This window comes from Schistocerca gregaria, chromosome 7 (assembly GCF_023897955.1).
Source record: "Schistocerca gregaria isolate iqSchGreg1 chromosome 7, iqSchGreg1.2, whole genome shotgun sequence".
NCBI lineage: Eukaryota > Metazoa > Arthropoda > Insecta > Orthoptera > Acrididae > Schistocerca > Schistocerca gregaria.
The window spans coordinates 377,456,802-377,483,244 of record NC_064926.1 but is presented as its reverse complement, the minus strand read 5'-3'; the positions used below and the strand labels follow the sequence as shown (position 1 = coordinate 377,483,244).

Here is a 26,443-nt window from a genome sequence, read left to right as displayed (position 1 = left end):
ATTCGAACCTGCGACCGTAGCGATAGCGCGGTTCCGGGCTGAAGTGCCTAGAACCGCTCGGCCACTCCAGCCTGCTGTTTAGTTTGGAGATTTTACTACCATCCTCTTAATGCTCTCAACGTAACTTTACTGCAGTTTGGAAGAATATTTATGTCTGTATTATATACTTGACAATTTCTATTTATTTGAGAGGTTCTGTCTTGAATAAACATTTTTAGCATAATTCTCTGTCGTTTACATCAGTTACAGACGTCACAATATAGCCATTCTATTAAATTATTCACTTATTTTTTATTTTATATTTCTGTATACTTTATTAAATCGCAGTTCTAGCCAATGTATAGACTAACTGACCGCACGATCACAGTTACGGGTTATTATTTGCAGCAAGTTAGCTGTGGGGCATGAAAGCAGATGTTTGCCGCTCGACTCTATGACTTCGTTGAGGTACACAATGTGATCAAAAGTATCCGGACACCTGGCTGAAAATGGCTTACAAGTTCGTGGCGCCTTCCATCGGTAACGTTGGAATTAGATATGGTGCTGCACCCCCTCCCCCGCCCCCCCCCCTCCGTCCCTTAGTCTTGATGACAGCTTCCACTCTCGCAGGAATACGTTCAGCCACGTGCTGGAAGGTTTCTTGGGGGAATGACAGCCCATTCTTCATGGAGTGCTGCACTGAGAAGAGGTATCGGTCGGTGAGGCCTGGCACGAAGTCGGCGTTCCAAAACATCCCAAAGATGTTCAGTAGGATTCAGGCCAGGACTCTCAGCAGGCCAGTCCATTGCAGGGATGTTATTTTCGTGTAACCACTCCGCCACAGGCCGTGCACTATGAACAGGTGCTCGATCGTGTTGAAAGATGCAATCGCCATCCCGAATTGCTCTTCAACAGTGAGAAGCCATAAGTGCTTAAAACATCAATGTAGGCCTGTGCTGTGATAGTGCCATGCAAAACAAGCGAGGGGTGCAAGCCCGCTCCACGAAATACACGACCACATCGTAGCACCATCCCATCTCTGAATTTTACTGCTGGCACTACACACGCTGGCAGATGACGTTCACCGGGCATTCGCCATACCCACACCCTGCCTTCGGATCGCCACATTGTGTACCGTGGTTCGCCACTCCACACAACGTTTTTCCACAGTTCAGTTGTTCAGTGTTTACGCTCTTTACACCAAGCGTGGCGTCGTTTGGCATTTACTGGCGTGATGTGTGGCTATGGGCAACAGCTCGACCATGGAATCCAAGTTTTCCCTCCTCCCGCCTAACTGCCGTAGTACTTGCAGTAGATCCGGAGTATCCGGATACTTTTGAATACACATAGTGTATTCTTTTTAACAGAGCCGTGCATAGCCCTAAGTACCTAAAGTACAAGTAACTACAGGTAAACTGGTTTGCTCGTATGGGATGCTCTTTGGAAGAGCAACTTTTACCAGAAGTAACCGTTAAGTACCACTGCAAGGTTTTAGTAGGTGCTTCTTGCTATCATATCGTTATGTCTTTATATTCTCCTTATTTCTGCGCTAACAAACGATGATTAGTGTTTCTACTGGTATTTTTCAGTATACGCGTCTGGAAAAGTTCAGTATCACACCCCTACCTCAGTGCTAATGGGCTCACGTCTTGCTAATTTTTATGCTGTGGAATTACTTCACCTACCCAGCTACTTACTAAGTCACTTGTGGCCTATTACTAGTTGCCTACATCACTAAATATTTTCTACCTTAATAATCTGTGATACACCATCGTTTGCTAACTGTATTTCATCTTCTCTCACTTTTTCCATGTCATAATAATCTGTGGCCCTTTATTGGTTGCCTACAGTATTTAATATTCTAATAATCTGAGCTGTATGTCCGAGGTGGTTTGCTATAGAATTACCAATTCTTGACTTAACACTGCAAATATCGATTTGCACTCATGAGGTTATTCACTTAGGGTGAAGTGGGGTAAGTGTAACCACGTTTTGGCATAGTTCAACTTTGACACCAATTTGCCAACTTGTTATTGAAGATATGATTTTGAAATTTCTCATGCTTAAAGTTTGACTTATTGACTTTTAAACAATCTACATTTTGTTTTTGAAAAATAAATCATATTGTCAATTAATTGTTTTCAAAATTTTGTGTTGTGAGGTTACACTTGCCCCATGGTTGGGGGCAAGTGTAACCTCGCGTTGTTGTACCCATACAGAGCATTGTAAAAGAGACTTGGGGTAAGTGACCTGATTACCCAATTTTTACTGAATTTGAGGATTTTTAAATTATTAAAATATCTTAAACTTTACTCAAGATATGAACTTTTTGCACACGCCTCTTTGTATATTATGAAATACACAGAAAATGTTAGCTAAACTAAAAAATAAGTGTTAGCCTAAACCATAAAACACTGAAACAGAATGTGTTATAGATGATTTATTTTTGTTTTAGGCCAGTAATTTATTAGTTTAAAAATCTACAAAAGTAATATTTTTTTCTTTAGAAGGCAATTTAACAAAAATAATAAAATATCTAGTATCAAAAGAAAAGAAAATTCACTTTATAAGTTCACTTTCTATTATTTTCAATGGCAATTGAACTAAAGTTATTGGCAATTTGTGTTTAACGCTAAACTGCCCTAATTCAGCTTATTATATTCACACTTAGGTCCTAACTATTATTAAGTCACTGAATGTCGTATGAATAAAATGTAACACCAAATGTCAGGTCTCCCCTGCGACTCAAAGTAGGCTCAAGCTGCACTGAAAATGACATCAGAGGATGGAACTTCCGTCTCATCTCTTCTATCAGGCCAGTAGGATGTGGTGCCAATGCTTTGTCTTATTTTTGCATGTGAGGAAAATCACTTCGGGACCTCCTAAATTACAAATTTTGGTAACTTGGCAAATAAAATTAACTTTCTTACATTTTGTTGCAAAAGCTACCAGAACATAGTTTCCAACTGTAATTTTATCTTTGGCTTCAAAAAAGTTTGTCTCTTTCTTCTTCACAGTTTATCATTTCTTTCCTGAGATCAACCAGTGTTATTATGGTCCCATTTTCTTCATCACTATTTATTAAAGATAAGCCTACTTCAGTTTCACTTTCTTCACTTGTTGATTCAACTTCCAGTCTTTTTTTCTTGTTACCCACATGAGCACAGAGGGATTTTTTTCCGCAACATTCCGAGATGCCATTTTGAATAAAGTAACAGCACTTTGTTTGGAAGATTTACTTTTCATTACCAAGCCCTTTTTTTATGCCGATAATGCTTTTTTGTTTTGCTTTCTCCTTGTTATTCTTGTTTCCTTTAAAATCTTTTTCTTTGTAGATGGCATCTTGAAAAGTGATAACTTCAGCTCCTGGTGCAATCCTTTTCTTCTTTGTTTTACCAGTGGGACTTCACTGTCGGGCTGCGTCATATTTTATAAAAGAAAATGTGGTTTAAAAATATAGTAGACTTAAATAAAAAATAAAATATATCTCACACAAACTCAGTAGGCGTAGAAATCCAACACATCAGGTATTCTGTTATCCATATGCACAGGAAGGCCCGTTTAGTTGATCTAGTGTCATAGCAAAAACAAGGTTACGGCTTCAATAAATAAATCTGTTCTAGTAAGTTTGTTTGGGGCAAGTGTAACTCCCCCCCCCCCCCCCCCCTCCCCGGTTACACTTGCCCCAGCCTGTTGGTTACACTTGCCCCACATGGGAAAAAGGTGGGGTAAGTGTAACCATGCCTGGCATATCAAGAGCTTTATCAATAGAGTAAAATGAATCTCATATTTGAAATTTTCATGCAAAAGTTAGTTTGTAACCAAAAAATTGTGCAGTTATCTTTAAAACTGCAAAAATGACAGACCACCAAATTCGGAGCATGTCACTCACTCGCAGAGTGAAAATGTAGACGTCAGTTCAAGTCCAAAAATTAATTACCAATTTATGTCAGATTTGACAACTTATGTTTAAATATAACAAAGAAAGGAGTAAATTAATATGCATGATAAGTTAGCTTCTTTAAGGCACCATAAGCCGTGGTTACACTAACTCCATGGATACACTTACCCCACTTCACCCTACCCGTTCTTTTGCTTTACAACTTTTAATCATCATGTCTATTGTGTTTATTTTTGAATGCTCATGCAACGTTTAGTGTATGTTATGTCTGCATATCGTTATAATGAATCTGAAATAGTTGCGTCATTGGTAATATGTAACAAGATATTTGGTATGTTTTTTCTGATAACATGCCAGTTTGGCACTAGACATCTCTGCACCAAATACGTGTTATTTTGTTTTGTGATCTGTTTCGTATTCGTGATTTCCACACTTCTGAAGATTTGCATCCTTGTTGTTAGGGATAGTTAAAGAAAGTTTCTGCTTTTACTGAGCTCAGTAGTGTCTTTCACTCTATAAATGAGCTTTACGTAGCATTCAACTTCACTCCTCGTAGATTAATATTTAAAGAGTATTACAGCTAAGAGCTGTAAGAGCTACAGTCTGGAACCGAGCGACCGCTACGGTCGCAGGTTCGAATCCTGCCTCGGGCATGGATGTATGTGACGTCCTTAGGTTAGTTAGGTTTAATTAGTTCCAAGTTCTAGGCGACCGATGACCTCAGAAGTTAAGTCGCATAGTGCTCAGAGCCAAAGTAGGAGAGTAGACAATAATGCATAACAACACTGCTGTAGCTTCAGGTCCCCTGGAATCGCCAATTACATGCCGACAAAAAGCTGTGTGTCCGCGGATGTTTTTTTTTTGTTGGTTTCTTATCGCGTCAGCTTTAACGGGATGAACTGGTATATTGTATTTATCGTGTTTTGCTAAGACGACCATGTCCTGATGCTCCTTCTCATTGCTAATATTCCAAGTGGCTGGAGAAAAGCTCAGGTGACTCCTGTATACAAGAAGGATAAAAAAATGGACCCGGAGAATTATACAACAATATCCCTAACAGCAGTTTGCTGCAGAATATTTGAACATATTTTCAGTTGAATATTTGAACATATTTTCAGTTGGAACAAAAAAAATTTCTTGAGACCGAAAAGCTTATGGCCACGGATCAGCCTGCCCTTTCCTCACGAGGTGAAGGCAACGGACAGATTCCATATTTCTAAACGTCCGGAAAGTATTTGTCACGGTACCCCACTCCAGACTATTACCGAAGTTAGGAAAAAAATAGTTCAAATGGCTCTGAGCACTATGGGACTCAACTTTTGAGGTCATTAGTCCCCTAGAACTTAGAACTAGTTAAAGCTAGCTAACCTAAGGACATCACACACATCCATGCCCGAGGCAGGATTCGAACCTGCGACCGTAGCGGTCTCGCGGTTCCAGACTGCAGCGCCTAGAACCGCACGGCCACTTCGGCCGGCCGGAAGTTAGGAGTGTACTAAATTGGTTCCTAGATATGTGCTGACTCAAAAACTTCTTAAATAATAAAAAGTACCTCGTATGTTGTTCTGGACGGCCAGTGTTCATAAAGACAACGGTATCGTCAGGAGTGCCCCAGAACTGCTATTATCTTCTACATATATAAACGATCTGGCGGACAGGGTGGGCAGCAATCTGTGGTTGTTTGCTGATGTTGCTGTGATATATGGGAAGGTGTGGAAGTTGAGCGGCTGTAGCAGTATACAAGATGACTTAGACAAAATTTCTAGTTGGCATGATGAATGGCAGCTTGATCTAAATGTAGAAAAACGTAAGTTCATGCAGATGAGTAGGAAAAACAAAACCGTAATGTTCGGATACAGAATTAGTAGTGTCCTGCTAGACACACTCAAATCGTTTAAATATCTGGGCGTAACGTTGCAAAGCGATAGGAAATTGAACGAGCACTTGAAGATTGTGGTAGGGAAGGCGAATGATAAACTTCGGTTTATTGAGTGAATTTCAGGAAAGTGTGGTTCACCTGTAAAGGAGACCGCATGCAGGTCATTAGTGCGACCTCTTCTTGAGTACTGTTCGAGTGTTTTGGATCCGTACCAAATCCGATGACATTGAAGCAATTCAGAAGTAGGCTGCTAGATTTGTTACCGGCAGGTTCGAAAAACACGCAAGTTTCACGGAGATGGTTCGGGAACTCAAATGGAAATTCCTGGATGGAAGGCGACGCCTTTTTCGAGGAACGCTATTGAGAAAATTTAGAGAACCGACATCTGAAGCTGACAGCACAACTATTCCACTGCCACCAAAATATATTTCTCGTAAGGACCACGAAGATGAGATACGAGAAAATAGGGCTCATAAGGACGTATATAGCAGTCGTTTTCCCCTCGCTCTATTTGCGAGTGGAACAGGAAAGGAATTGAATAGTACTGGTGCAGGGTACACTTCGCCACGCCTCGTGTGGAGGTTTGCGGAGAATGTCTGTAGATGCAGAGGTAGATGTAGATCACTGTCTTCCTTCTCTAATAGTGAAATCTTAGGGGAGTTAACTGCTAAAGTTATCAGTCCCTAAGCTTACACACTACTTAACCTAAATTATCCTATGGACAAACATACACACCCATGCCCGAGGGATGACTCGAACCTCCGCCGGGACCAGCCGCACAGTCCGTGACTGCAGCGTCTAAGACAGCTCGGCTAACCCTAATTTTATGTCACGAATTATATTGAATAATACGTCCATACTCTCACTTACAAGCGTTGTTATCATAAGATGGACTTACCTGCCGCTCCTTATTTGTACTTTCTTTATTCTTGTCACTGCATTGACTGTGTCCAGATGGTTTAATAGTCAGAGCTTTAGCCTCATAAGCAGGGGACGCTGGTTCGAATCCCGGTTCGGCAAAAAATTTTCATCATTCCCCATGGATTTAAATCACTGACCACTCGCAACCATTGTCTGCATTTCTTTTGTGCCTCAAATAAGTCTCTCGTTGTATAATCTCAGAGCGCTGCTTGAGCAATATTGAATCATGAATGCCGTTATGAACTCACTGAATGTTTCACATTACGATACGGTTCGCATTCCCCTTTCTAGTGTACTAACTGCGCACCCTGTCTTCTTCTCGTCATCCACTGTTTCAAAATATTCCTCCAAATTGTTGTTTGAATACCACTGGGTGGACGCTGCTCATAGCAAAAAACTGAGCCTTATACGCAAGTAAATACCGATCGTCAGACGTAGTAATAGGCCTCTGGTTGTAACAGAGCTACCATACACGCAAGGTTATCGTAGGAAAAGTTCAAATCAGTCACACTTTACAATTTTTCTTTTGTCTTCAGAGAAGTCTCTTCCACTACATTGGATGTATTTGGTTGTGGGCTTGTGGCACTGTAATAGTGATAACTGGAGGAAATTCTTAACTACTTGGCTTCAGGTAAAGAGAAAACTGTTTCAGTGTATGACATTCCCGGGGCTAAGCGCATCACAGTTCACTTTACACTTACTATGGTGCATAGGATATTTGTTTTCCATTAATCTGCAATTGTGGATAGATTAAACTTTAATAACTTCCAACTCACGTACGAGATGTGTGAGAAAAGTAATGCGACTGATTTGCTATATACCAAAACTTTCCTTTGAATGTTCTCCAATGTACGAGATTACTTTTTTTAAAGACATTTTTCAATTTAGAGAAAAGAAAAGAGGCACAAGGGCTCACATCAGGAGAATAAAGGGGGCTGTGGACCAACAACAGGAATACCTTTTGAGGTCAAAAAGTGGAAATGGCCGTGTGACATGGGGCGGTGTAACGATGCAGCATCCACTTGTCTGCGATGTCCGGTCTCACTCGATTCATCCTTTTCCTGAGCCTTTCAAAGACATCTTTGTAAAACATTTGGTTGATCGTTTTCCCGGAGGAACAAGTTCTTTATGCAGAATACCCCTACGGTCAAAAGAGCAAATCAGCGTTGTTTTGATCTTTGATTTTCTCATTCGAGATTTCTCAATGTGCCACTCCTGACTCTGGCGCTTTGTCTCACGGTCGTACTAAAAAATCCAGGATTCATCACCTGCGATCATACAACAGAACAATTCGTGGTCATTGGCAGTCCTCTCAAGAAGATCGAAATACCCGTTTCCTCAACTGTCCTGCTGCTCAGCTGTGATGTTTTTCGGTACAATTTTGACACAAACCTTTCGCATGTGCAAAACGTAGGTCAAAATTTTATGTGGTCGTGACTATCCAAACGTAAATAATATTTTACTCGGTAATTCTCGACTAACGAGAGCTCAGTTCATACGATTTGATTTTAAATTACGTTTATTCATCTGCCTCAATTTAGGTTAACAGGTCATTCTTATTGCTAAAGGCCAGACTGGTGCCACAAGAGCACGCACACGTTCGACGTTTTCATAAGTTTTTGGCCTTTCTGGGCGAGGTGCATCTTGAACGTGTTCTCGGCATTCTAAAAATGGTTTGTGCCCGCCAATGAAAGGTCACACTCGCGGGTTCCTCCAAGTTTAACACAATACTTGGTGACATAACATTTCCTCTAAATTCAGCTGTTCTACACTCCTGGAAATTGAAATAAGAACACCGTGAATTCATTGTCCCAGGAAGGGGAAACTTTATTGACACATTCCTGGGGTCAGATACATCACATGATCACACTGACAGAACCACAGGCACATAGACACAGGCAACAGAGCATGCACAATGTCGGCACTAGTACAGTTTATATCCACCTTTCGCAGCAATGCAGGCTGCTATTCTCCAATGGAGACGATCGTAGAGATGCTGGATGTAGTCCTGTGGAACGTCTTGCCATGCCATTTCCACCTGGCGCCTCAGTTGGACCATCGTTCGTGCTGGACGTGCAGACCGAGTGAGACGACGCTTCATCCAGTCCCAAACATGCTGAATGGGGGACAGATCCGGAGATCTTGCTGGCCAGGGTAGTTGACTTACACCTTCTAGAGGACGTTGGGTGGCACGGGATACATGCGGACTTGCATTGTCCTGTTGGAACAGCAAGTTCCCTTGCCGGTCTAGGAATGGTAGAACGATGGGTTCGATGACGGTTTGGATGTACCGTGCACTATTCAGTGTCCCCTCGACGATCACCAGAGGTGTACGGCCAGTGTAGGAGATTCTCCCCACACCATGATGCCGGGTGTTGGCCCTGTGTGCCTCGGTCATATGCAGTCCTGATTGTGGCGCTCACCTGCACGGCGCCAAACACGCATACGACCATCATTGGCACCAAGGCAGAAGCGACTCTCATCGCCGAAGACGACACGTCTCCATTCGTCCCTCCATTCACGCCTGTCGCGACACCACTGGAGGCGGGCTGCACGATGTTGGGGCGTGAGCGGAAGACGGCCTAACGGTGTGCGGGACCGTAGCCCAGCTTCATGGAGACGGTTGCGAATGGTCCTCGCCGATACCCCAGGAGCAACAGTGTCCCTAATTTGCTAGGAAGTGGCGGTGCGGTCCCCTACGGCACTGCGTAGGATCCTACGGTCTTGGCGTGCATCCGTGCGTCGCTGCGGTCCGGTCCCAGGTCGACGGGCACGTGCACCTTCCGCCGACCACTGGCTACAACATCGATGTACTGTGGAGACCTCACGCCCCACGTGTTGAGCAATTCGGCGGTACGTCCACCCGGCCTCCCGCATGCCCACTATACGCCCTCGCTCAAAGTCCGTCAACTGCACATACGGTTCACGTCCACGCTGTCGCGGCATGCTACCAGTGTTAAAGACTGCGATGGAGCTCCGTATGCCACGGCAAACTGGCTGACACTGACGGCGGCGGTGCACAAATGCTGCGCAGCTAGCGCCATTCGACGGCCAACACCGCGGTTCCTGGTGTGTCCGCTGTGCCGTGCGTGTGATCATTGCTTGTACAGCCCTCTCGCAGTGTCCGGAGCAAGTATGGTGGGTCTGACACACCGGTGTCAATGTGTTCTTTTTTCCATTTCCAGGAGTGTATTTTCGGAACAAACAACAAACACACAGCTTCACTGATGGCGCTCTCAAAAGCAACGTGATGGCTGTACGGAGCTGAAAGTTGGACTGTGTATCAGGAAGGAACAAACACACCGGTATGCACAAGCAAATAACACAGCGTTGGCAGATTGCTCGCAGTGTTGTTAGTCTCATTAGCTTCGTCACGCATGTCGTATATAGATCGACTATCCAAACGTAAACCGACTGTAGACCGACTATCCAAAAGTGAATAATATTTTACTTGGTAATTTTCAACAACTAGTGAGAGCTCGGTTCATACTATTGACTTTAAGTATCGTTCATCGAACTGCTTTGGTTCTTTGACACTATGGACCACCCTGTACATTCACTTCTCTGTAGAGAATTTCAAACAAAAACTCGATACTCACTACCGTCACGAAACAATCTCGCACAGCTGCAGACCAATTATTCTCAAATCCGTAGTCGAGAGTAGAATGAAGTTGACAAACCATACATCATGATTACTGAAAATGGAGACAGCTGCTTTTCTTTTTGCCTCCTAAAGCGTATTATGCTTTGTGTAAACTGCAGTGCAAAAGACACAGAAGTTTTTTTAATGGTTTCTGCCAAGTCTAGCCAAGTGCTTACCAAGTAATAAAATTAACTGAAGTTAATGTAATGAGTTGAGTAGAAGTGTGCAACATATTCGTCTCCAATAAACGTTTCTAGGCATGGACCGCGTCTTCATGTTGTTATATAGGTAAAAGCTTCGGCTACTGTGATATGCGAACTTGATAAGGGTGGTATGGTGAATGCCATTTGCGACAACAGCCGAAGCTTTGGCCTATTTGACATGACGACACGTTTCATGCCTGAAGACGTTTATGAAAGTCAAGTAGAAGGTTCGTATTAGTTAATCACTCCTTATTAATAAAAAAAGGAACAAATAGATAACGGTGAGAACCATACTTTTCGGTCCCCTGTTTTACCAGAGTTTGAGAGATGTAAAGAAGTACCATACAGTTTCCTTCCCGAACTGGACTATTTCCCTTAGAGACCCCGCCTTAAGCGTAACACTGGAGCTTCCGATGATTAGCAAGCGTCCCTCTGTGCTAGTCCGGACCGTGATGGAAGACCAGCCCCACTCCCAGCATTGAAGCCTGCGGTAAATTTGAAACTTGCTTTCCCAAACGCACCTCATTGAAAAGCTGATGTGAGTCAGAAGAGGTCTCATACATTATCTTCTTACTTATGGTGACAGATCATTATTGTTCTTTTGTAAAGTTCACTGGTGAAATAACTGAAAGAACCAATGCGAAGCCACTGACTGTCCTTAGTGTCTTCTCAAGCATGTAGTAGAACAGCGTAAATAGAAATGCTTCTTTGAATAACAGAGCTGGTAGGATCGAATCTGTGGTCATTATACTGCATTCATTTTACTGAGTTATCTATACAAGGTGCTAGAGATCAGGCTAATTCGAAAATGGTGCAATGTTGTTTAGGGATGCACTCATCAATGCTTTGCACAATCGTGTTCTTTTGTGAATAAAAGTGCCAGATGACTTTGTTCTACAATCTTCCAGTAACGTTGTTTCTTAACTTCGCGGTGTTCTTTTTTTGTGTTGCCAGCCAACGTCAAAAACTACTTAAATTATTCGAAATAAATTCTCTGAATGTGAATATCATGGCATCGGCTGTGGTAGATATTAGATATGCCACCACCAATTTGTGACATGTGAAAATTTGTGTCGGAACGGGAAGTTTGGGTTTGTCTGGGAAGCACGCACGTATAGCCGAAGTGATTAAAGTCACCGCTTGTGATAATTGGGAAATCCGGTTCGAGTCCAGTCCGGAATAAATTTTCATACGTGTACGTGACACAGCTGATGTCAAGATATTCCCATTCAGGGAATTTATTCCAAATTAATTTCAGACGGCTGTCAATCGTCATTAATGTCTGTTCATCCAGACATACAAATAAATAAGTACTAAAATTTTGAACATACAAAGGATTCTAAAATTTACCTTTCTGGCAGCAAAACAATACTTGCAAATCTCATACAAGCTATACTCAATTAGTACATTGTAGATAGTGGCTACCTATAACAGAGTGATAGTATTTGCATAGTTGGTGATTAATAAACACAGTTTTTCAGTAGTTTTGAGTTTTATTTTGTAAGAAATTGTACTTCATTTTCTTCTTCTCTCCTACTTCCTCGAAAATAGTGCGAGTTCCTCACTCCTTTACGCCGGCCGCGGTGGTCTCGCGGTTCTAGGCGCGCAGTCCGGAACCGTGCGACTGCTGCGGTCGCAGGTTCGAATCCTGCCTCGGGCATGGATGTGTGTGATGTCCTTAGGTTAGTTAGGTTTAAGTAGTTCTAAGTTCTAGGGGACTGATGACCACAGCTGTTAAGTCTCATAGTGCTCAGAGCCATTTTTTTTCACTCCTTTACTCCGATCTTGAGGATGGTCTCGAACACAACTGATTTTTCACGGTTTTTGAATTCCATAAAGACTGTAGCTATTGATGATTTCATTAACACTGTTTGGCAACGAGGGGACGCAATACCGTGTTGTGTTGACAATGGGAGAAATGTGCATTTATTACTTTCTCCGGTAATTAGAGACCATATTTTGTTCAGATAATACAGGACATTATTCTCAGATCTGCTCCGTCAATATATCATTGTTGCTGTTTAATACTTGGGAATTCTCCTAAAGGCGTTGTAGCCTTTTACACCATTAGGGTAAATTAGTTTTCCGAAAATGATTCATATCGTCAAACTATTGCTGACTGTGTAACGCTTTTTTCTGTCGTGGTAAACTTGAATCTTGCGTATATAACTGCACCTTGTTATCAACAAGGCAGACTTCACACCTTTTCTCCTTATTCACAGAGGTATATCGTTGTGGTCCTTTCCTAAGCAATGCTTAGTAACATTTGGATTATGTGTAGCGCTATGTTTGATTCTAAATTCAGGTAGTATTGGTGATGGATGGCAGGTTGGTCTTCGCGAAAGATATGTTTCGTCAGAAAGGGTTATCATTCAATAGTGTCATTACTGAATATTTAGATAGAACTCTAAAACACTAGAACTAGCCTCTTTACAACCAGTTAATACATGTTCAAAAGACTGACGTTGTAAAACGCTCTTTGTGTCTTTCAAGATACAGGCATTTGTTTTGCAACTACTGAAGTAGTACTCTCCGTCATTCAAGCTTAAAAATCTAGCTTGAAAATAAAAAAGTTTATTTACAAAAGTAAATTTCTTGATGTAATTATTTGGTACATTTCATGTTATGAATATAAATAGGCAACAAATATAATGTATGTGACAGATGAAATCGAAAAATTCTCTATTAATTTGTTCTAATTATAATTTTAGGACTAGCAACAAAGTTTTCAACAATAGAATGTGAGGACAGATGTCTGGTTTCCCCTGAGGATGAGGTACGGCGGCATTCCTCTCGTCAGCAGTTCCAGCCACGCCATGTACAGAGGTGCCGACACAACTCCCTTCCGTGGAATGGGAAGCGCCCTGAAACACAGTTCGTGATCGGTTGGGAGTTTGTACTTCTGAAGGTTTCCCGTCATAGGACATTCCAAATCGATTAGAGAGCTATCAGTTTCTTCTGGGAAGCTGTTCGGTTTCTATTGGAACATGCATCATTTGCACAGATATCTGGTGAAATTACGAGATGTTTTGAAGTTACCAAGCGCTTCCAAATATTTAAGTCGTTTTATCAAAACACAGTTAAACAGACCTAAATTCCAGAAACGGTTGGTCACGCACACATTGACACAGTGTAAAAATCTATAAATAACATAAAAAAACTAATTACATATACTGGAATGATAATACGGTAATGAATTGACATTAATCGTAGTACTGTAATAAAGTTAGCGATCTGGAAATGGGATTGGAGTTGTTAGAAGTAATAACTCACATTACAACAAAAGTTGACGAGATGGAATATTCCAACAGCAGTTCTCTCAGCCTCATGTGTCTGTTCGTTTTTTCCTTTAGAGCGAACAGCTCAGAATCTGTTATGTAAATCCCTTGATTGGCTGCAACAAATATACGTTACATTTACATTAGTCAGAAAAATTAAATGCTTTCAGTGCTTTCAACACCATTGAGGTAATACCAACTAAGATTACGTGGATAAAGTTACAAATAAATCGTCTCAATTACACGAGTACTAGAACTCGTTGTACCTGGGAAATAGTGTACCTTGGAGCCCATGTTACTTTTTGGTCGGTACTTCAGTCTAGTGCCTGGTTTTGGAAATACGTGAAGGAATGCGCACTAGAGACCGCCATAAGTAGGTTAGACATGCATAAATTAGAAATACGAATGACGTTCAATAAGCAAAGCGCACATTTCTTTTTTTTTCGGCCAGTTTCGACTGAAAAAATGCGGACTTTATTGTGGGGCGTCGTGGAATATTACCGCTTCAGTCCGTATAGTTTCATGAAGTTTCGACTGATAACGGCGCCAAACGTAGCCTTCAAAATGACGTCTGTCACAGAGGGGCGTTACAAGCAGGAGGTGTCATTGAGTATCTTTCGTTGGAAAAGCTGAGCATCGCAGACATTCATAGATGCTACGAAGACCTGACAGTGAACAAAAGGATGATGCGAAGTTGGGCGAGGCGTCTGCTATCATCGCAACATGATCGCGCAAACCTGTCCTCGTGCCTGCGGGGGGCACATATCTGCGACTCTTGCAATGTTGGAACGAGTGGATACTCTCAATGGAGGTGGTCGGCGGATCGCATCCAAACACCTCCCTGCTCACCTGGGCCTCTCTTTTGGGAGTGCTGACACACCCTTTTTTTCCGACGTCGACCAATAGAGTGGTGCCCAGTAAGGTGGCGCAAGGCCGTCGCATTGAAAGGAGAGCTTGTTGAAAAATGAAGTTCTGTAGCCCAAAGAGTGAAGTATAATACCATTTATTAGAACCGTGAATAAAACCGATCTACTTTGAGAAAAAAAAAGTTACATTATTTATTGACAGCCCTCGTATTACGAGCTCAACTTTTTTTAGGTATTATATAATATATTGATGCTGTTTGGAATATGTTGTTAATTCTTCAGTTACATGTTTTTGTGGCAAGTAAAATTTAATGATTTTTAAAACTAATTATATAACCTATGGACGGTTAAACCATACTTCGTTAGTGAATGAAGTCTTTTACCTTGAAACGAAAGGTGATCTTTTGACAAAGAGCATGTGATATAAGCAAAGCAGCTGAGTTTTGTTAATGTATTAATAATTTAACGTGCCTTGAAAACAGAAATTTGTACTGCTCGTTAGCAGCTCCTATTTCAAAACGTGTTTAATTTGTAACAGATTTTTGATAATACTTCTGCTTCATGTTATTTCACGTAATGGTCATTGGTGTATAGTAGGGTAATAATGTAACACATAGGCTATTAAGTTCAGAATTGACAGAATTTTCTCGCTTGCAGCGCTTTTAAATTACAATAGAACACCTGTTCCTAGGTAATTGACCATGTTGTACCTTGGAACATGTTTTCAACATTTGAAAAAACTTTACTTTTTTAATTTTAGAAAAAAACTGCATGACGTAAAAAGTGAATGTCATGATTTAAAAATGGAATAAGAAGGTTATTATTTATAAAAATTAAAGTTTGAAATGTGTTCTAAGGTTATTTTTAACTGATTCGGAAACTTTTTAGGCACCTATTCAACATGCAGTAACTACTGTAATTAGGAGGGCATAAGATGAAATACAGAACATTCTAGGACAAATAAATTAAAAGGAAAATTCTTACCCAAAAAGAAAAAACATCCACTTTACTGCAGATGTGATTGGTTACGAATTTTAACTGTTAAAATAACTTGCATTTCACAGCTATACTCGGAACGAAAACAAAATGTACCCTAACTCGCAGCCTTTCTTCAACAATCCATAGGGATTTTTGGGGTGCATGAATTGATCTTCAAATATTTTTAAAATATCATGTTCAATTAGTGAAATCGAACTTTCATTGTAGCTGTTGTTACAGGAATGTTTTTGTACTTCGGAAACATACAATTTCAGTGAAATAATAGCAGATATTCATATTTTGTTGACTGTACAGTTTAATAAGTTACGTTTTACTCTGCCAATTTGAACGACATATTGTAATGACGATCTATAAGATATGTAATATAATATTTATTTAAATATGATTACGTGTTAAATAAAGACATGTCACTTTACATAATAGTAAATAAGGGAACTGTGTAAGTCAGTGGTTCCCACAATGGGGATAGTTACGACCTGAAGGGTAAAACGTAGTTTTCTGAGGGGTCAAAACAAAAAGGTTCGATTTTGTTTCGATTACGAAACAACGTTATTTTTAAAAGAACATTACTATTAACAATATCTTATAAGACTACTGACTATTACATAAATTGCCATTTTTTTTTTCTCAAATTCTAGAATTAATGCGTGACACAATGTGTTGGAGGTTACAGTTTGTGAAACGAATGCGTGAACAACACCTTCCTCACATTGTTCAACCAGTGCACACATACTTTGTATTTTTTTACCATGCATCTATAGCAGTAAAATTGGGACATATACGTCACATATACTAGAACTGTTCTTGAAAATGTGTTCTCCAACTTCCTGCAATGGACCAGACATTTCTTCATTATTCACTTCACAGCGGATAAATGACATCGACAGCACAGTACCATAGTAGCTATGTAATGGCTGCTGCATTGCTGTCTGGCCTACGCAGTAATATTATTATAAGTGGCAGTGGTCAGACACAAAACACTGACAGCCTGAAGGCTTCCAATTACTGCCAGTTCAGAAGTAAGGAGACCCGAAATCAAGGGATTTAAAAATGTAAAACACAGTGCACATTTGAACGTGGTTGATTTAAATGTGAGTACAAGGTGTTAATAAGCATCTGTAGCTAGGAAGAGGACTAATGTACAGGAATCAGGTTATCAGGTTATGTAACAAGTGTCTACCATCAACGTGGGTAGTTAACTTTCTTTTCGGAGAAAAAGTTGTAGGTAGCACACACAAAGCACCGAGAATTGCTTCGTTACTCTGTAAACACAGGTTGTTCGAAATAAGCAGTAGTCATTGTCTCATTAGTACAGGTTTTAATAAAAAAAACCTAAAAAACTAAATACTCAGTCACTCAATATTGTCAATTTACAAGTAAAAGTGTTCAAAGAAAATTCTTTTTAATTCTAAAGTTTACTTAGGAACTGAAGTTGATGATGGTGGGGAGGGGGGAGGAGGGGGGTATGATGGATTGGGGTGTACGAGCTAATACCTCAATGCATTCAGGGGTAAAGGCCTGGTGTAACTTATTGTTTTTCACGATGTAAACAACAAATTTCATAACAAAATTTTTCCATAGAATACGAGTTAACCATGGAACACTTTTTCAAATTGCTTACAAATTTAATGTTTCCGTCTGCCAGATCTTTTATCATTAAGCAACTGATGAAAGACTTTGGAAGCAGCATCATTCACTCTTTTATTGATTGACTACCGTCTTTTCCTAGTAATGTAATTATTGACACCATTATTCCTCGTGACCTGTAACGCATTTTTGACTATAAATTTTATGAATATATGCAACTATAATGCCTAATTCCCTCAACGGTTCGCTTCAAGATGATCGGGAGTGCACATATTATTATCATCATCGTCATCAGCATCAAACCATCATCCTAGGACCATCGGCTGTGAAGAGCACGCATTACCTCAAGTTGCCATCTATGTCAATTAAAACTTTCTTTTTAACACTGTCCTTCAATGCCCAGCTCGTTTGAATCTTTTACGAAATCCCTCCGTTATAGCTCTTGGCATAGCGCACCCGTTATTCATTTCACATGGCTAACTCAGTTGATTCGGGGCTCCTGAACATATTTGTGATCCGCTGACATTCTGCCATGCCACATTTACCTCCATTTTTCCGCTGTCTCCATTCTTTCCCATCTTTGATTGGACCTAGTATTCATATAATCATCTTTCTTTCAAAGAAGTCAGGATTGTCTCTATCTGCTTTCCTGAATTCCCATATTTCTGCGCTATTGATACCAATTGGTATAATGGTGCTGTTACATATCTCGATATTAATCTCACAGGAAATGGTGTTCGGCCCCATGTATTTGGCACAGAATATAAATAGTTCACTTACTAATTTTGTTTCAGTGTGATACTTTGAATGACAAAAGGTAAAAGTCGCTTAAATGAATTGTTAAATAAGCTCCAAATCGTGTGTTTTTATTTAAATTTAAAACATCTGAAATAACTATACCAGATGAAATTGTTTTTTCTTAGTTGCTAATGGTTGGTTACTATGAATATGCAATATATGCGTAGTAGATGTAGTTTTTGAGGAACCTGCTCATAATGATGGACTCACAGAACCATAAACTCATAGTTTATTGATCTTTTTAATTAGAATCTAGAGAGTTTGTTCAAAATGTAAGAGTAGTATCCTTTGTGTTGTGATATTGTAAAATTACAACCAGAAGCTCTTACCGTTGGAAGAGTTCTCTCCATTACTGCTGTTAATTCTGAATTTCTCGATCAGAGACTCAAATTCCAATCTTGTTTTTTCTTGTGCTTGCTGAGTGATGTTCGGTATCACGACCACATCGCTGTAGTCGATTCGGAATTTTGACAGGAGCGCAGCTAAACTGTGACAGAACATTTTAATTATAAGGTTTTTGTATTAGAATAATAAGTGCATGTTAAATATATATGTTTAAGTTCAACATACAACAGGTCATTTGCATTCAACACTTGATCTAGGAAATATAAGATCATTTTATGGATATTTTATTATTCCCTTATTATCCGTATTACGCTAACAGGATCGTACCGATATGTCAATAGATAAATGATTTGTTTGAAGAAGAACGTTTGACCAGTAGAACCTAGTACTGGACTGTGAATGTTGATCAGAAATGAAAACATACTATGTGGCCCAATAAAGCTAACAGACTCCCTAATGTTTTCAATATACGTGAACATTTTATCAGATGGGGTCAGAGGCACTAGCGAGTTGTTCGTGCCTCCAGAAAAGTGTCCCATCTTCGGACGATCGTAAAGAAAGACTTGGGCAAAATTTCCAGTTTCTGTAAGGAACGGCAGATATCTTCAATGTGAGTAAATGCAAGACAATGCTTACAAGAAACTGAAAGAACCCGACTACTAAGAAACAGAGAATGTGAAATAGATGACATTTCATCTGGGTTTCAGGGTTATTGACATCCTTGGCAGAACCATATGTGGGGAAAACTGTTCCATATGATGCGCATGATATTTGCAACAGGTGAAGTACCCTTAGAACTGAAGAAGAATGTTCGTGTTGTTGTGGTCTTCAGTCCAAGAAGATTGGTTTGACGCAGCTATCCACATTACTCTATCCTGTGCGAGCCTCTTCGAATAACTACTGCGACTCACACCCATTTGAACTTGCTTACTGTATTCGTCTCTCGGTCTGTATCACTTTAACCATTTTAATCCCCCCCCCCCCCCCCCCACGCGCCCACACACACACACACACACACACACACACACACACATACACACACACACACACACACACACACACACACACACACATACACCCTTCCCTCCAATACTAAACTGAGGATTCCTCGATGTCTCAGAATGTGTCCTATCAACTGATCCCTTCTTTTAGCCAAGTTAAGCCACAAATTTTTTTCTCCCTAATTTTATTCAGTACTTTCTCATTAGTTACGGGATATACACATCTAATATTCAGTCCTCTATTGCACGACATTTCAAAAGCTTCCATTTTCTTCTTGTCTTAACTGCTTGTCGTACTCTTTTCACTTCCGTTCAAGGCTACACTCCCCATGAATAGGTTTAAAGATGATTGACTAATAATTAAATTTTCATGGAATGTTAACAAATTTCTCAGCTTCATAAACAGTTTTCTTATCATTGTCTGCTTGAACATCATCAGTTATTTTACTGCCCAACTAGCAAAACTCATCTACTATTTTTAGTGTCTCATGTCGTAACCTAAGACCCTCAGCATCGCATTATTTAATTAGATTCATCCCATTCCGCTAGTTTTGCTTTTATGTATTCGTCTTTCAAAGCACTTTCCATTTCGTCCAACTGCTGTTCCGTCTTTCGCTGTTTCTGACAGCTAACCTCAAAGTTTTTATTACGCCTCGTTGCACTTTAATTCCTTCCCCAAATTTTTCTTTCGTTTCATTTACTTCTTGCTTACTGTATAGATCTAAGTCTCACTCCTTCTCAACCACTGCTTCCCTTTCATGCCCTTAGACTCTTATAACTGCCATCTTCTTTCTGTACAAGTTGTACATAACCTTTTCCTCGCTGTATTTCACCCACGCTGCTTTCGTAACTTCAAAGAATGCATTCTGCTCAACATTATCAAAAGCTTTCTCTAAGTCTACAAATGCTGTAAACATAGGTTTGCCTAAGATAAGCCGTAGTATCAGTTATAATTCCATTCTTCTGTAAATAATTTGTGTTAGTATTTTGCAACCAAGTCTTATTCACGTAGTGGTAGATAATATTCACACCTGTCAGCAACAGCCTCCTTCGGAATTGGAATTATTACCTTCTTCTTGAAGTCTAGGAGAATCGCGCGCTATCACATGTGCGTTGCATACCAGATGGAATACTTTCGTCATGGCTGACTCTCTCAAGAATATCAGTTGTTCTGACAGAATGTTGACTACTTCCGAGGCCTTGTTTCCACTTAGGTCTTGGGGTACTCTTTAAAATTATTCTCGCAATATCATATCTGCCATTTCATCTTCAGCTATTTCCTCTGTCCATCCCATAATATTGTCTTCATTTCCCTGGTATAGCCCTTTATATATTTCTTCCATATTTCCACTTTCCCTTCTTCTTTAGAACTGGATTTCCATCTGAGCTCTAGATATTCATACAGCTGCTTCTCTTTCCTCCAAACGTCTACTTCGTTTCTTTGTAGGCGGTATCCATCTATCTCCTAGTTTCAAATACTTCTATAGATTAACATTTGTTGTTTAGCTATTCCTGCTTACCCATTTTACACTTCCTGATGGTCTCACTGTTTAGATGTTTATATTCCCTTTCGTCTGTTTCATTTGCTCCACATCTAAATTTTCTCCTTTCATATACTAAATTCAGTATCTCGTGTGATATCCAAGGCTGTCTATTACGCCTTTTCAGAAAAATACAATAATTCTATTCCAAAGAAGGCAGGTGCTGATAGACGCGAATATAACCAAATTATCAGTTTAATTAAGTCATGGTTGCGAAATACTGATTCGAATTACTTACAGAAGGTTGGAAAATTTATAGAAGCCGACGTCGAGGAAGATTAATTCTGTTTTCGGAGAAATGTAGGAACACAAGAGGTAATACTGATACTACGACGTATCTTAGAAGATTTGCTAAATTAAGCCCAAAACACCTCAATAGCATTTGTGGGTTTAGAGTAGGCTTTTGAAAATGTTAACTGTAATATACCCTTTGAAATTCAGAGGGTGACAGGTATAAAACAAAAAGAGGGCAAAATGTTGTCTACATTGCGCAGTTACCTTCATGTGACCCGCTGTCAGAAGAACGAGTAATCAACCTTTGCAGGGAGGAGCGTTGAGAGAAATTCAGGAAGAGAGCCACTGGGTCTCTGGAAGGTACCGACAGGAATATGTAGCCGTGCCGATTCCAGTACCGTGGCCAGCTGTTGTAGGTTTCTCGGTTGAGAATCCATGGAACAAGCAGTCTGATCGAGGTAATCCCACAGATTCTCGATTCAATTTAAAACCGGGGAGTTTGGTGGCCAGAGGAACGCACGTACGCTGCGAACTGGGTGACAAGGTGCATTGTCGAGAAAAAACAATCTGCATGCAGGGTTGGACATAGTCCCCAAGCATAGAAGTATACTTGTGTTGATCCTTTGTACCTTCCAGAATTAGGAGATCTCCGAAGGAATGCCACGATAACATTCCCCAGACTAAAATATGTGTAGGGTGTTTCCTTCCAGACGTTTCACGCCGTACACGCTAGCGGTTATCTCTACGACGGAAGATAACGTGTTTCATCTGAAAAGGCCACCTATTGCCACTCAGTGGACGTTCACGTGCGGTATTTAGGTGCAATCTCCATCCTGCGTCACTGATTAACGGTAGTCAGCATGGGTGCATGAACCGATCTCCTGCTGCGGAAGCCCTTTCGCAACAACGTTTGCTGAACGGTTCTTGAGAGACACAGTTGGTAGCCCTTGTTCTATCTGGGCGGTCAGTTGCTCACCATTTACACATCTATTCGCCCGTACCCCATCTCCGCAACCGTCGTTCAGCTCTGTTATCTGTGACCGCGGTGGTATACCACAGTTGTCACAGCACCGGTTGTGGATAGAGCCATTTTGCCGTGCGCGATTTACTTTAACCACGGCGGACCGCAAACTGTTTATAAACTTAGCTGTTTCGGAAATACTTTCACCATTGGCTCGAAAGGCAATGACCACGCAGCTCCGCAGCGTGCCATCGACTGCAGTGTTCTCCGCGTCCCGTTGGCAACGCTTTATATACCGTCCACTGCTAATGCTCCCACCAGTCGTCTGTGAGTGATTACTGACGTCGAACATAGGAGATGCTCACATTAAGATGACTGGGCCGAGTATGGCTTGTATAGAAATCAGACACCAGTTACATGAGTCTAGGGATAAGAAAGTGACTGAAACTGGCCAGGTGCGAGTAGGGTTCACACACTGAGGGTTGCTTAGAAACTTAATTATGTATAAAAAGAGTTCATCCATTCATGGAATCGATAAATGGTTCCACTGGCTCTAAGCACTATGGGACTTAACATCTGAGGTCATCAGTCCCCTAGACTTAGAACTACTTAAACCTAACTAACCTAAGGACATTACACACATCCACGCCGAATGCAGGATTCGAACCTGCGACCGTAGCAACAGCGCGGTTCCGGACTGAAGCGCCAAGAGCCGCTCGGCCACAGCGGACGGCCGTGGAAACGAGAATCTCGATCATTTTGCCTGTTACCAATACTGACACTGGCAAGATATCGGTCCCAAGATTCCAAGATTTTCGAGAATGTTTTAATTTTAGTAATACAAATGTGTTGACTGGAATACTCTCTTTCAAATTCTGAAGGTGGCAGGGGTCAAATACAGGGAAAGAAAGGCTATTTACAATTTGTAGAGAAACCAGATGGCAGTTATAAGAGCCGAGGGGCATGAAAGGGAAGCAGTGGTGGGAAGGGAGTGAAAAAGGCTTGTAGCCTATCCCCCGATGTTATTCAATTTGTATACTGCGCAAGCAGTAAAGGAAACAGAAGAAAAATTTGGATTAGGAATTAAAATCCATGGGGAAGAAACGAGAACCTTCAGGTTTGCCGATGACATTGTAATTCTGTCAGAGGCAGCAAAGGACCTGGAAGAGTAGTTGAACAGAATGGACAGTGTCTTGAAAGGAGGATATAAGATGAACATCAACAAAAGCAAAACGAGGATAATGGAATGTAGTCAAATTAAATGAGGTGATGATGAGAGAATAAGATTAGGAAATGAGACACTGAAAGTAGTAGATGAGTTTTGTTATTTAGGGAGCAAAATAACTGATGATGGCAGAAGTAGAGAGGATATAAAATGTAGACTGGAAATGGCAAGGAAAGAGTTTCTGAAGAAAAGACATTTGTTGCCATCAAGTATATGTTTAAGTATCAGGAAGTCTTTTCTGAAACTATTTGTATCGTGTGAAGCCATGAATGGGAGTGAAACATGGACGATAACTAGTTCAGACTAGAAGAGGATAGAACCTTTCGAAATGTGGTGCCACAGAAGAATGCTCAAGATTAGATGGGTAGATCACGTAACTAATGAGGAGGTTCTGAGTAGAATTGGGGAGAAGAGGAATTTGTGGCACAACTTGACTAGAAGAAAGTCGATGTTCGTAGGACACCTTCTGAGGCATCAAGGAATCACCAATTTAGTACTGGACGGCAGTGTGGAGGGTAAAAATCGTAGAGGGAAACCAAGAAATGAATACACTAAGCAGATACAGAAGGACGTAGGTTGCAGCAGTTACTTGGAGACGAAGTTTGCACAGGATAGAGTATTATGGAGAGCTTTATCAAACCAGTCTCTGGACTGAAGACAACAACAACAACAACAACAACAATATAATTGTGCCATTAAGTCATGAAGGAAGGAGGCGAACATTATTATAATAACATAATAACCAGTAGTTCTGAATTCAGGCTGACTGACGCGTTACGGTAACAGTCAGACATCAGACGAGGAATGACTTTATTGCTGATACGACGCGTTTTGGAATTGATCCATCATCAGATATCCACGTGCGATTACTGCACATGCAGTAATCGCTCCTGGATATCTGATGATGGATAGAGTCCGGAACGCGTCATAAGAGCAATAAAGTCATTCCTTGCCTGATGTTTAACTTTTACCGTTGCGACTCGGCCAGCGTGAATGCAGAACTATTGATTGTTTTAGTTTCAAGTTTGACGTTGCAGAACAAATGACAAAAGAAATGTTTTTCCGTTTGATATAATTACAAATGAATAATTTTTGGATTTTTTCCTTTACTTGTACTGTGAAACATTGCTTCTTGCCAAATTTCATGATTCTGTGTCAACAGGAACTACCCTATAGACTTTGACTCAATTTGCGAGTATTCTAATAAGTGACACAAGTGGACGTATCTTTCGACTGCATTGTCTTACAAGCTTCAAAGTTTTACTCTGCCAAGGGACAATAGATCTTAGTATATGGCTTAAATTTCAACTCGATGCGTTTACCCATTGCTGAGAAAAAAGACTATTAACAGTCGGCCAGGCAGATAGACAACAAAGCGATCTTATAGGGTTTCCGTTTTTATCTGTTGAGATACGTAACCTTAAAAGTTCCAGAGAAGGAAATGAGACAGTGGTATAGCCTCTCCAGACGTCACTTCATCTGCATATGAAGCAAACAGGAAAGCAAATCAAGGAAAATTTGTTTAGGGGATTCAAGTTCAGAAAAACGCTGAAGTTTAGATTAGATGGGTAGATAGAATAAGTAATGAAGTGGTATAGAACCTAACTTGGGAAAAAACAAATTGTGGCACAACTTGAGTAAAAGCAGGACACATCCTTAGGCATCAAGGTGTCCTCAATTTGGTAAGCATTTTTTTTGGGTGTGGTGGTGGTGGGGGGGGGGGGGGGTAGAGATCTAAAACTATAGACGGAAAGCAAGGCATGACTACAATAAGCAAGGTGAAATAGATGTACGCTGTAGGAGTTATATAGAGATAAAAAGCAAGGGAAAGCACTGTCGTTCTGGCCATAGACGGGCCAGTTGAGACTAAGCGACTGCCTTGTCACCCCGTACCAATTGCATCATTTGGATGCGGTATGGGTTAGTGGGGATTAGCACACCTCTCTCCCGGTCGTTCAGAAGACATGGTACCGATGTAGGTCCAAGACTGGCATCACGAGGATGAGTGTACCACCGTCCCAATCCTTCTAACAAGGACAAATCCCTGGCAGTACCGGGAATCTATTTAAAAAAAAATAAAAGAATGGCTCTGAGCACTATGCGACTTAACTTCTGAGGTCATCAGTCGCCTAGAACTTAGAACTAATTAAACCTAACTAACCTAAGGACATCACCCACATCAATGCCCGAGGCAAGATTCGAACTGCGACCGTAGCGGTCGCTCGGTTCCAAACTGTAGCGCCTAGAACCGCGCGGCCACTCCGGCCGGCGGAATCTATCCCGGTCCTACGTATGGCACTCAGCCACACTGACCAGAGGTGCATTAAATCAGTCTTCGGACTGTACATCACAGCACGTTATGCTAAGAAACGGCATGAATGGGACGAATGTCCAAAATTAGTAGTAAGGGAGGCGAATGGAAGACTTAGATTTGCTGGGAGAGTTCTGGGAAGAGTGCAATTCATCTGTAAAGCAAACTGGATAGAAGGCGCAAGTGCGACCAATTCTGAAGGACTGTTCACACCTTTAGAGTTTGTATCAAGTAGGCATAATAGCAGAAACCTGCTGAGCTACCAGTTTGGTGCAGCCCATAGAAAAGTGTAATATACTCAGGATAGCTTTCATGGTAATCAATTGAGGAATAACAATGTTGATATCGCGAAGTATTGTCGGGTAAACTCGAGAACTGGATAAATACTGTGCAAAAATCCTCTTTCCACTACAATACAGGGAACCACTGCTCAGAATGTCGACAAATTTGAACAGCATATTATTGACGCAGGGGGGAGGAGGGAGGGGGGAGTCATAGAAAAAAAAAACAAAAAAAACGAAAATTTGACCAACAGATGGAGCTGTAAACGCCAGAATACGCACACCAATAGATGCGCGGCACACAGTTGTTCCTCATTTCGCGTCCGAGGCACCCTACATGACTCTCTCCATGAATTATGGTGACGGTGTACCAGTAGGCCTGCAGAAATTCCAGACAGCAACAGTATGGAAAAAGGCACGAGTCTGATACCTGCTTTAAGGGTCTGGAGGAAATGATTACAAAATTCGAAAAAACAGGTTCTTTTGAAGT

The 26,443-nt window shown here is 40.9% G+C and overlaps 1 protein-coding gene across 1 annotated transcript in view; it reads right to left on the bottom strand.

Annotated features, from left to right (window-relative positions):
• Window positions 1-13,084: 13,084 nt before the first annotated feature.
• Window positions 13,085-26,443, bottom strand: part of LOC126282164 (bumetanide-sensitive sodium-(potassium)-chloride cotransporter-like) — a 562,271-nt gene continuing 548,912 nt past the window's right edge. The window contains exons 18-20 of the mRNA XM_049981684.1: window positions 18,384-18,541; window positions 13,800-13,920; window positions 13,085-13,390 (exon numbers count right to left, since the gene is read on the bottom strand). Of these exons, the coding sequence (XP_049837641.1) occupies window positions 13,255-13,390; window positions 13,800-13,920; window positions 18,384-18,541 (415 nt within the window). The 3' untranslated portion in view covers window positions 13,085-13,254. The remainder of the gene's footprint in view (window positions 13,391-13,799; window positions 13,921-18,383; window positions 18,542-26,443) is intronic.